The sequence below is a fragment of the Fragaria vesca genome, linkage group LG5 (assembly GCF_000184155.1).
Source record: "Fragaria vesca subsp. vesca linkage group LG5, FraVesHawaii_1.0, whole genome shotgun sequence".
NCBI classification, from domain to species: Eukaryota; Viridiplantae; Streptophyta; class Magnoliopsida; order Rosales; family Rosaceae; genus Fragaria; species Fragaria vesca.
The window spans coordinates 19,717,524-19,730,555 of NC_020495.1; the positions used below are offsets into that span (position 1 = coordinate 19,717,524).

General features: G+C 39.9%; 1 protein-coding gene across 1 annotated transcript; it reads left to right on the forward strand.

Moving 5' to 3' along the window:
- Positions 1 to 11,658: 11,658 nt before the first annotated feature.
- Positions 11,659 to 12,435, forward strand: LOC101308188. The gene is made up of 2 exons (XM_004301583.1): positions 11,659 to 11,791; positions 12,080 to 12,435. Exons 1-2 carry the CDS (start codon positions 11,659 to 11,661, stop codon positions 12,433 to 12,435), a joined length of 489 nt encoding a protein of 162 aa, XP_004301631.1.
- The last annotated feature ends 597 nt before the right edge of the window (positions 12,436 to 13,032 follow it).

Consider the following 13,032-nt stretch of genomic DNA (forward strand, 5'->3'; position numbering starts at 1 on the left):
ACTCCTTACCATTCTAGTTCATGTTTACCGACGCGGACTTAACACAAACAATGGCACATATTGATTAAGAACAAGTCATAAGTTGTCAATCACACATATAAACATAATTTAGATCATCAAAAGCATCATGAATTACACCAACTCAAGTGTACAGATCTGATTTTCATGATTATAAGAACAAACTCAATCAAAAAATCCAACTCATGAACACAAACGAATAAGAGAGATGGAAACAAACTAAAGTAATTGAATAGATAATAAAAGAAAACATGAGGTCTGAGTTTAGATTACACTTTGAGTATTGAAACAAGGAACTACGCCGAGAATTACAGAGGAGAAGGCACGGCAAGAGAAATCCTAAAACTAGGGTTTGTGTTTGGAGAAGAATTTCTGAAGGAGATGAAAGACGTTGTTTTTCTGCGGCCAAGAGCGACCCTTTCACGTCTCCAACTCCTCATACATATAGAAAACATATGAACAGCTGCTATTAGGGTTAGAGAACCTTTAATTTTCGTCCATGGGCTCGCCGTTGTGGTCTGGGCCTTGAAATTAAAGTTCCGGTCCAAATCAGAAATTCGGGCAGACTGACCTTTGGTCACTCAAACGGTCATAACTTGGTCAACAAAATAGCTATTGACGATCTGCGAAAAGTTCTGAAAACTAGACTCTTCTAGCTTTCTGCTGATATAAAGTTCATCTCCTGGATCGTTGTGAGCTGATCACAATTCTCTGTCGAAGTTGACTGACTATTCCTGGCAGATTTTCTGATTTCTTTCCTTGCGCCATATGGATTCCTTTTCCTTCAAGATTTCTCCTCTTTTGCCTCTTTTGTGCTCCTCGGCTTTATTTGTGACCTAAAAACACAAACTAAGTTAAAATCAATATTGTTAAAGGAATTACATAACTAAATAGGGTCGGAAATACATTAAGAACGTTGCATAAAATGCACCTATCAGGACATAAGTAGAGTAGGTTGGTGTAATGAGTTTGATAAATGTGTGAAACTAGGATGCTTGGGTCTTGAGTCAGTCTATCTCAAACTAGTAAACATGTTACCAATCCGATGTGAAGTGTATTAGCACAGAAGTAGAGTGGGATTTGACTAAATTATGTCTTTAACTTGTGACTTTGTTAGACTGATGATGGTTTTACAAAGGACATGATTTCCTTGGTTCAATTACTATTTGTTTGTTTTAGTAGCAGCAACCTATTTATACCAATTTTTCGGAACTACCTTAGCTTTTCTTGTTTGAATGTGTATATATTGGTGATGTTTATTCATCAGTCTAGAGGTCTTAAATTGTGACTTTGTTAGCTCTTGTATTGTACATAAATAGTACAAGACTCCTTTTATTAACCTGGATGTATTTGGTATTATGTAGTAACATCCAACACAAACAATCACATCCGCAACATAAATTAAGCACGGTTAGTATTTTTTGGAAGTTGTTGCTTACATGAAATATTAATCTTGATGTATTTCCTTTTGATGCTGATATGATAGATTAATTATGTTTCAGGTTTGCTTGGAGTTATCCCAGCAGTGGAAAGATCTTCCATTGGAGGAGAAGCAGAAGACATGCCGGAGCCAAATCCATTAGAGGACGATGTTGGGACTGAGGATTATGTGGATCTGTTTAGCATAAACTGTCGAAGCTCTCCAGAACGTTTCAGGAACTTAGTTTCTGGGTTTAGTGATGAGCAAAAGGCGATGTGTAAAGCACTTGGTTTTGGTGTTTTACTGGAGATTGCTAGGAAGAGGCTGCGCAAGAGCACGGTGCGCTATCTTGTGGAGTGTGTAGACCCCGCTGAATGTACTATAAAGATTCACGGGAAGACATTAGAAATCTCTCCCAATGACTTTAGTCGGGTGATGGGATTGAAGAATGCCGGGAAAGAGGTGGACTTTGTTGGTCCTATTAAAGATAACCCTGACCTCATGAGTATAGTGCGAGAGTTCTCTACAAAGAGGCAAATCAATGATGGTTTTGAAGGATGTGGAGAACTACTTGAAGAACAAAGAAGCACCGGTGGATGAGAAGTTCAAGCGGCTATTTGTGCTTTACAAAATGTGCACAATCCTTACCCCTTCTTCCTCCCTAATGATACCATAGAAGTGGCTGCTGCCGCTGAGGGATACGAGCCTCATACGCACATACAACTGGTCTGAACACGCTTTCAAGTATTTGATGAAAAGAATTAGTGAGTTCCAGAAGATACCCCAAGATAAGCAGACCTCCAATAATCCACAAGGGAGGCAGACCTACATCAGCGGCTGCGTCCTTTTTTTGCAGTTTTTTTACTTTGACTGCGTGGTGGCACCTAATCACTATGTGGACAGGTCAATATACCCAGTTGAAGCTTGGGGGGATAAACAGGCCAACAAGGTTATGGCTTACACCAAAAGCAAAGGCGGGTTGATGTCTGCCCAAATAGAAGTGCGTAAGCCCAGTGATCGTGTTTGTGGAAGAAGTGAAGCAATTGATGAGGGATTGTCTCATAGGGTGGCTATTTTGGAGGAAAGCTTCAAGGAGTACAAGGAGTACAAAGCTCAGACATCAGAAAAGTTGGGGATGATACTATCTATGCTGGAAAAAATGGTAAGTAAGAATGTGAACTTGGGCAAGGATGCAACAGTAGCAAACCAACAAAGCCCTTCCAAAGCTGCTACACCTAACCCCCCCACCAATTCTTCATCTTCACCTTCACCTGCCAGAGATGCTCCAAACAAGGAGGTAAACAAAAGAAAGAGAAAGCATTAATGGATTTCGGTCTTTTTTTTCTTTTTTCTTGTTGTGTGTTTTATGTTCTGGTTGCCTAATGGTTGAAAGAAGGACAAAAAAGAATGCATTTCCTTATATTTGTTGTGTGTTGTAATAGTATTTTTTTTGAATTTGAATGCTATCACAGCATCTTGTTTTCAATGTTGTAAGTATGTCTGTAATAATTACAGGTTGAACTCTATGTGTATTATTTCTTCCTTTGTATCAACTTATGTGCATTATCCTTCCTCTTTATTGAAGAAAGGAAAAAAAGGAATGCATTTCATCCTTATATTTGTTGTGTGTTGTAATAATATTTTTTTGAACTGGAATGCTCTCACAGCATCTCCTCTTGAATGTTATAAGCATGTCTGTAATAATTATAGGTTGAACTCTATGTCCAAAAACTGGCTATTGTAACAACGAAAATGTGTGCTAACATGACAACTCATTTGGTCTACAAACATAGTTGTTGAAGTCTACTTTTACAGTGTCATGTTTTTGTGTAAAAAAAGAAGGTTTACATATAATTTGGGTAGGTGTGAGTTGTTGTTTCTTATGTGGATCATTTGCCTTCCCATAATTGTGTGCTTAGTAATTCACCTAAATTTACATAAAATTTACATTGATCCTCTATTTAGGTGTCACCGGAGTTGCCGACAAATAATTCAACACCCGTGGATATTTCATCTGAATCATCCGTGATCAGTCCATGTAGGTATATCTTTAAACCGAGTAAGGTTTCACAGACTTATGAGATGGGGAAGAATGTTGAGAATGAAGCCTCATGCTAGAATGTTGACAAACAGAGGGATGAAGAAAAAATAATTGAACTTACTGACTCCTGCAAGAATGTTGAGAAGGAGGCCTCATGGGTGAATGTTGAGAAATAGAGAGATGAAGAAAAAATAATTGATCTTACTGACTCCTGCAAGAATGTTGAGAAGGAAGCCTCATGCCAGAATGTTGAGAAACAAAGGGATGAAGAAAAATTAATTGATCTTACGAAGTCCTGCAAGAATGTTGAGAAGGAGGCCCCCTGCAAGAATGTTGAGAAACAGAAGGTTAGGGAGTTTAAGGTTGATGTTAACATGGATGTGGATGACGAAGCAATCCTGGACTATCCTGGACTATGTTTATAATGGAGTTGGCAGTGAATTGATTCTCACTGAGTGCAACGGTCAGAGTTGTAAGAGGAGTAGTGCAAGGACTCTCCTACCGAAGACATGGCTTAACGATGAGGTTGTGACGATATTTGCCTCTTATCGACTTGCAAGCAACACTAGCGACAATGTTTATTTCCACACTTTTTTCAGCAAGAAGCTACAATCATATTGTACGTATGAAAAACTGGTAGGAAAAGTTCCTACACCAAAGAAAATATGGGTAAAAAGTTACAGTAAATACCTTCCTCATTGCAAAAAGGTTAGTTTGCAATTGTTTTTATAATCAATAGGGTTGAGTGATATTTGGATTTTGTATGATGTCTCACATTATGATTTTTTTTTTTTAACTAGATGTTCATACCAATCCACGACTAAGATCATTGGTAACTCTTTGTTGTGCGTATAGATAACAAGACAGGAGAATACTGGGATAGCCTTGGAGACAAAAAATCACGCAAGGATCACTGCAAAGATATTGTAAGTCACACGAAGCCTTTTGTGTTCATAATCCCAGTAACATTGTATACTTAGTTGCATGGTTATTCTTTCATGATGTAACAGCTGAAAGTCTTTGACATTATTTTCGGCCATCTTGTGAAGAAGACTAAGAAATTTGAAGATTTTCCCATTTTTAAGCCGCCACAATGTCCTAAACAAGAGGGTATTGATGACTGTGGCATCTTTACAATCAAACACATGGAGCAGTATGGTGAAAAGTGGTGGATTGAGGTATGTTTTCATTTATACTAGAGAATTTGAATGGTAATGAGTGGCATGGGCATTAACTTCATTGAAATTTATGCATTGCAGTATAACTCAAAAGAGGTTCGCAAAGAGCTAACCTTGAAATTGATAAGGAACGGATACAACAACAGATGGCAAATGATGTGTAGAAACATCAAAAAACGATTAAAGAATGAGAAATAGGAAAACAAGATTGAAGAGCCTCAGAACAATCAAGAGACTGAGAAGCGCGGAAAGAATGTACAGGTCCTGAAGCAAGCGAAGATTGAACCGACCGAGAGCAACACAAACGGAAAACCACAAGTGCACGAAACTGTAAAACCTTGCAACAGAACCGTAAAACCTCGCACCAGAAAGAGTAATGTCCAAAGTGTCCGCCGTAGCCATTGGTAGAACCTATGTCTCCTTATTGTAAAACCTCATCCTCTCACATGCGATATGTACTATATTACTATGTATTAACTACTTTATTATGTGTACATTATTCACATGAGATGTGTACTTTTTTGAAAGGTCTACTTGTTTACGAAGCCGGGTCTGCTTATTTACGAGTAGGAGTTTACTTTTTTTGTGAGACAAAATGGTCTACCTGTTTACGAACACTAACCTACCTGTTTTGTGAATGTGGTGTATCAGCGCTTCGAACCATTGACTCACACTACAAGTAGACCAATTATAAAGTGTCAAGAATTCACAGACACTTAAAGAATTCTTGAGAGGTCTACCTGTTTATGAAGTATAGTCTGCTTATTTACGAGTAGGGGTCTACTTTTTTTGTGAGACAAAATGGTCTACCTGTTTACGAACACTAACCTACCTGTTTTGTGAACGTGATGTACCAGCGCTTCGAACCACTGACTCACACAACGAGTAGACAAATTGTAAAGTGTTCAGAATTCATAGACACATGAAGAATTCTTGAGAGGTCTACCTGTTTACGAAACCTAGTCTGCTTATTTACGAGTACAAGTCTACTTTTTTGGTGAGACAAAATTGTCTACCTGTTTACGAACACTAACCTACCTGTTTTGTGAACGTGGTGTACTAGTGCTTCGAACCACTGACTCACACTGCAAGTAGACCAACTCTAAAGTGTCCAGAATTCAAAGACACTTGAAGAATTCTTAAGAGGTCTACATGTTTACGAAGCCTGGTCTGCTTATTTACGAGTACGAATCTACTTTTTTGGTGAGACAAAATGGTCTACCTGTTTACAAACACTAACATACCTGTTTTGTGAACGTAGTGTACCACTGCTTCGAACCACTGACTCACACTACGAGTAGACCAACAATAAAGTGTCCAGCATTCACAGACACATGAAGAATTCTTGAAAAGTGTACCTGTTTACGAAAACTGGTATGCTTATTTACGAGTGAGGGTCTACTTTTCTTGTGAGTCAAAATGGTCTACCTGTTTACGAACACTAACCTACCTGTTTTGTGAACGTGGTGTACCAGCGCTTCGAACCATTGACTCACAGTGTCACATCCCGACCCTTAAATTTTTACCTTATTTTCTTGCTTGGTTAAAATAAGAATTTTACCGTCTCCGTCTTTGAGGTTATAGTTTAATTGGTCCTTAGAGGGGTTTTGGGGACGGTTATGCTCAGGGGATTATTTGTAGGAGGAAAATTTGACGACGGTAAAAAAATGGTAAATTTTAGCTAGTAAAAGGTAATTTTTATTAGGGTATTATTTTTTCGGGGTGTTTTATTTTGGAGTGGGTTGATATATGGGTGTTGGACCGGTTTGGAGAGGCCCAAACAATCTCCCTCTCTTTCTCTTCTCTCTCTCTTCTTTCCTGCATCCGAGCCTCTCCCGTTGCCGGATTTTCTTGCCGTCCATCCGCCGCCGTCCGGCCACCAACCGCCGCCGCCCCGGTCCCATTCGGTCGGCCATCAACCCAGCTACCTCCCTGGACCGGTGACAGCCGCCCTAGCTCCGTCGTGAAGGAGTTCTCACCCCCGAAAGGTCCGGCTGTCGTGGTGGTTTTCTCGCCGGAACTTCCTCCTCTGGCCGCCATAGCCGGAGCTACTTGGCTCAAAAGTGAGCCCTCCTCCTGTGCAGCAACCCCTCCAAAGGTCTCACCCTCTCTTGAGCTAGGTAATGAGAATTGTGGAATTGAATTTTCTAGGGCTTTTAGGATGTTTTCGTTCGATTGACCTAGTTAGGCTTGGAATTAGGTATTGTGCTAGTTAAGGAAGTTGTAGAGGGAGTTGAGAGAAAGATTCTTTCAAAATTTCATAGGCATTGGAGGTCGCCAGAATCGGCCTGCGGCCGCCGCTGTTTGGGAGTTTTGTATGGTTTTAAATGTGGAATATTTAGGGGAGTTTATTGATGTGAATTATGGAATTTTTGGATGAGTTTTGAATAGGTTTGTGAATTTTCGAAGTTTGGTAATTTTGACAGATTAATAAGGTAGAATCCGGCCGTTGGATTAAAGTCGTATAATCTGTGGAAGGGTGTAGTTAAGGCTGCTAGTTTTAGTGTTGAGGTGTGGACCGTATCGAAGTTAGGCAATGATGAGCGTGAGTATGGCTCTCGGTTAATTTTGCCTATTTTGTTTAAATATTGGATTTTTAGTGGGGAAATTAATTATATATTTGTGCCAATGTTCGAAGAAACCTCACTGGAGCGGCGATTTGCATTTCGTCAGGCTTATGCCTATAGTTGTGAGTGGACTTTTGTTTTAAATAATATGCATGCTATGGTTCATGGTTGAACAATTTGTTTTGTTGGAGCATTTGACGTCATTTTAATTTTGACGATTTTATTTTTCTTAGAGAGTTACCGAAAATGGGATTTCGGTGAATATAAATATGTATTTATGAGGAGAGTATGTATATAACAGCTAGCTAGCCTTATGTGTCTGTTCACCTTAATGGCGTAGCATATAGCCGCATTATAGTGACGTGAGCGTTGGACGCGAGAGTAGTAGCCCTATATGAGTGTTTAATTCATATAGGGGGTTTGGGCACATATTTATACACTCGTCTATCCATCTTAATGGCGTAGTGTAGCACCGCATTAAGGCGTGACGTGAGTGTTGGACGCGAGCGTAGTAGCCCTATATAGACCCATGAATTTATATAAGGAGTATGGACGTGTGTATATACATACATATATTCTAGAGCCTAAGAGGCTCGATATTTTATGAGATGAAAGTTTTATCACTTGCAGCATGCATTCGATTTTTCCTTGGAAATTGATTTGGAGAAACATAAATATTTTATTTATAATTTTATTTTTTGTTCACTCACTCTAACGTGTTTCAAATGTTTTCCCCTGGGCCATTCGTTTTAGAAATGCCCAGTTGGCAGGATTGCATAGTTGAGGTCGGGCGTACATGGAGAAGGGGTATAGTCAATAGTATAGCTTCCGCTCATTTCTATATTTTCTAGTTTATTTCCTCTCAATTAGAATTGCTCTGAACTGTGATTGTACGTTGGTTGTGGGATTATTCTTATTAAAGTTAGTAATAAATTGGGAGATGTTGTGATTTGGGGAGCACGAAGGCTCCAGGAGTAGAGGGTTATAGATGGATTCTTTTGAAGTGTATGCATGTATTTCTAGGAAGGGTTGTCCATTTTCAAGGGAGGTTATGCCGAATTTTCGGTAAATTTTCCTTGGAGGTGGTCCCCGCAGGATTTACTTCGGGTTTTAGGGTGAAATTCTGGGTGGGTCTTTACAGTTGGTATCAGAGCATTAGGTTATTCGATTCCTTTCTCTTTTTAGTACTACCTCATATTCTTGGTCATACTTAGTGTCTATAGAGTGATGGTCCGACCGCGGCGGATCTATTAGCATTATATGCTTTAAACACTATGTGTTGATTAGGTTTGTGATGTAGTTATTCTTGTCTTAGTTATGGACAATATTATGCCATAAATGTTTATATCTTCAAGACTATGCCTCTGTACGCCGACCTCTTGGATAATCATTATGCTTTGAGTAATGAAAAGGTGTATGGATTATGCCTTTTCTCGAGGGTTATCAATTTGATATCTTAAATTTGTTAAGAGTTCAATTGCGAGTTGAGAACTCCAGTTGGGAACTCATATGCGTAGCAGCATTCCTTTCATTTGACCAATGATTGATTGGGTTATGATTAAGATGTTAGGGTGAACATCTTGTGTGAATCTGTAGTAGGGAAACGTTTGATTCGAAGCATGTCTTGGAGTTTCCTATTTATGGTGGTGGGCAGATATGGAGTTGTAGTAATCCGGTGGAAGATCTTGGTATCGAGATCGTGACTTCTAGGAGCAAAGAGTTGGAAGAAAAGTTTAAAGTAGTGATGTTCTCTTTGGATGTTAAAGTTAGTTGAAGTGTTATGGTGGAGTACCCATAGTAATTCAAAGAGGTACCTATGTGAGTTGTTGAGGACTCAATTTTGGGCTAATTAGTCACGGGGGATTTGTGGCTAATAAAAAAGGCTATCAATTTAGAGAAGTCTTGATTGATGACCAAATTTCCAACTGCCTTGTCCGTAGAGAAAGTCAGTTGGGATTATTTTGGTTAAATGCTTGTTATGGTATGGTGGCGCATGTTCTGGCCATACAGCTCTAATCAAGGATATGTTCTTATCCTTGGAATCTTCATATTAAAGAGTATAATCAGAGCATTTTGGAGAAGGAGGTTAATAGCAGTCGTTGAATAGTAAGATTTTTAGGTGACTTTCGTCTATATTGTGGTTTAGCTGAAGCCGGCTAAGGCGTTAAGTATAAGAGTCCAGGATTATTTTCCTTGGATTGTTGGCCTTACAAGAGTCATTGAGCATAGCGTTGTGAAAAACTTATTGTTGTGCCTTAGTCAAAGAATTTTAGAATTTGATTGGCGTCATTAAATGTTTTGAATTTTCAAGTAAGCTTGAAATCGTTGAGTGAGATGTCGGTTATATTATTTTAATCGTGGGGCCATTATAGATTCTTTTGGAATTCTAAGTGTTGAAGTTGGGTTTCTAGTTTTGTTGAGTGTTAGAGGAAGATGATAAATTTAAATGGAATTGAAAAGTAATGGTGGAGTGAGAGCGAGATGGTTATGGTCGCTCCGGTTTTACGACAACTTCTGGTGAATTTGTTATGTGTTGTCATGGGTATTCTATAACAGTTGTGTGGAGTTGGTGGAAGTGGTAGCAGTGGAATCAAACCCACTGGATCATGTAGCAAGAGTGCGTGGGTGTCCAAAGTAATTTTTAGGCAGTGTCGTTCCGGGTGGTTGATATAAGTCTTGAATTTGTGATCAAAGTTGGTTTTTTTGACATCACTTCGTTAGCGGTTGGTGACTAGCTATGACACATCTATGGGAGGATCTGTTCACTCACCTTATACCTAATTTGGTGATGTGGACCAGAGTTTTGGTTGTTGTGTGTGTGGGAATATATAAATTATTCTTGCTGCAGTTTTGGGTAGCATCCTCAGAGTTTGAAACTATGGAGTGCGAATTCGAACGCAACGATGTGAAGGTTAGTGATTTTGGTTAGTTGTCGAATTTATGATAAATTGGTTGTTGTGTCGTAGGCATGGATCCTGGATAAATCCAGTCGTGATCCCAAGTGAGCTGGAGTTTATTTAAGCGTCGATTCATAGAGTCGCAAGTTCTGTGGGAGTCTGAGAGTCGAGTGAGATGTTAAATAGATGGTTTGTGTCGTTGTAGGTATATTTCATGATGTAGCCTTATGGGAGAAGGTTTTCCCCTGTTGACTCAAGAAGCTTTTCGAGTCAAAGTTTATTAAGAGATTTATTATGGCGAATAGTAGATTTATTGATAGGTTGATCAATGTCTCTTCTCGGGATCGTATTGTGGTGGGACCACTCATTGATCCAAGTTTGGTTTGGGAGGTCTTCGCTATTTGGTTGTGCGTTCATCCGTTGGTGTCAAGACCATTAGTTGAGGTTTTTAGTGCTATTTCGAAACGGGTTCTGGCGGATATCGGAAATTTGTGGAGCTTTTGAGCTCGAAGTTAGAGGACTTGCCTTTCGTGTGCTTTAGGTTATTTCTTCTGGAACTTGAGCTGAGTTTAGCCATGAGTTTTGATTCTTGCTTGAATTCATGGTTGGTTGGTGAACTACAAGGTGTAGTAGTGGGTCTTGTATAAAAATTAATCTTTGCTTTTGCTAGTTGCATGTTATTGCAAGCTCGGTTATCGAAGAATCTTTTTGGTGGGAAGCCGTGGCCCTGGAAGGTGTAAGAGACTTGAGCATATCTGATTTTCAGATTGTTTTCTGCTATCAGATTTATTGTTGTTAGAGGTAGAAAAAAAAAGTGTGTTTGTTGGGTCCAAAGGTTTTGGCATTTTGAATCATTCTTGTGAAATGGCTAGAGTGAGCCGTGTGATTTTAATTGTTGCTCTTGGGGTCGCGGTTGCACCCGAATAAGTAGCATGGCTGGAGATGTATTCTTTTGTCAATGTTTAAGGAAGGTGTTTTATTTATGTGGATTTCAACGTCATGTTTAGCATCATGAATTGACTGTGCCAATTTTTCGTGGGCATTTTTAGTCAATTTTGTTTATGGCGAGCAAGGAGGAAATTCCAGTCTCCACATGATAATCATGCTTCAGATTATCTTCTGGTTTGAGGTAAAGAGAATAGTGGAGATAGCAAAATCAAGGAAGAGTTGGAATTCCCATAAGCTGCTAGTTTGTGGTTCGCAAAATGGTAATGTAATAGTTTTGGTGGAGAGACCTAAGTGTAGTAGTATTGAGCTTTTCATAATGTCATTTCGAGATTCGAGCTTATCATTTGTTGGTGGACTGGTCACTTAGGCAGAGCAAGGTGGTCTTGTGGACTTGCGAGAACTTTGACTCCGCGAAAGACTCTACGAAATGTCTCGGCATTAGAAGTGATTGTTGCAGTTTTGCAGTGTGTGCATCCTTAATCTGTTCAATTAGCAGGTCTTAATTTTGACCCCTATGAGCATGTGGGAATGTGTAAACTTTAGTTTCCTAACAAGTGGACTTCATTGTTGAGTTGTGAGCAGCGTAATGATGAGGTTGTTGCGTGACGTTAGGAAATTTGAGCCCGATGGTGATAGCAAATTTATGCGCTTTATTTGGGTTAGCTATTTCCATTGCTCAGGAAAGAGTGTGCATACCTACGGGTACTCGTACTCTGGAGCAGGTATCACTGAACCCATTTACATGTAAACGTTAGTGGTAGTTCAACGAAGGATTTAGAGTCTTTGAGAAGATTAAAAATATTTCAGTATGCAAATGAAAAAGGTAAAGGAGTCAGAGATAGACTCAAAGCAGCTCAAAGTAGCTCAAAGTAGCCAGAAGAGTTATAAAGATGTCCGCACCACGAGTTTCAAGTGAGTGTTTTCGAAAATTATCTCCTTAGAAAGGGGTAGTACGTTTTGGTAACGTGAAAAGCTTGGTCCGAGATTTATTGGTCCTTATGGGTTTTTAGATCAAGTTGGCTCTCTTGCGTATCGTTTAGTTTTGCCTCCAGTTTTATCTAGGATACATATTGTGTTTCATGTATCCATGCTTCGCAAGGATATTGCGGATCCTTCTCATGTGTTGCAAGAGCAGCCGAATTGTTTGAAGAAAGATCTGACTTATGAAGAGGATCTGACTTATGAAGAGGAGCCAGTTCAGATTTTGGACCGAAAGGAGCAAGTGTTGAGGAACAAGATAATCTCACTTGTCAAGGTGCTTTGGAGAAGTTATCAAGTAGAGGAAGCTACCTGGGAGTTAGAGGAGCAAAGGAGGCAGCAATATCCCTACCTCTTTGGTTGTCATGTATGTAAATTTCAAGGATGAAATTTTTATAAGGAGGGGAGAATTGTCACATCCCGACCCTTAAATTTTTACCTTATTTACTAGCTTGGTTATAATAAGAATTTTACCATCTCCGTCTTTGAGGTTATAGTTTAATTGGTCCCTAAAGGGGTTTCGGGGACGGTTATGCTCGGGGGATTATTCGTAGGAGGAAAATTTGACGACGGTAAAAAAATGGTAAATTTTAGCTAGTAAAGGGTAATTTTTATTAGGGTATTATTTTTTCGGGGTGTTTTATTTTGGAGTGGGTTGATATATGGGTGCTGGACCTGTTTGGAGAGGCCCAAACCATCTCCCTCTCTTTCTCTTCTCTCTCTCTTCTCTCCCGCACCCAAGCCACTCCCGCTGCCGGATTTTCTCGTCGTCCATCCAGCCACCAACCGCCGCCGCTCCGGTCCCGTTCGGTCGGCCATCAACCCAGCTACCTCCCTGGACCGATGACAGCCGCCCTAGCTCTGCCATGAAGGAGTTCTCACCCCCGAAAGGTCCGGCTGTCGTGGTGGTTTCTCGCCGGAACTTCCTCCTCCGGCCGCTATAGCCGGAGCTGCTTGGTTTAAAAGTGAGCCCTCCTCCCGTTCA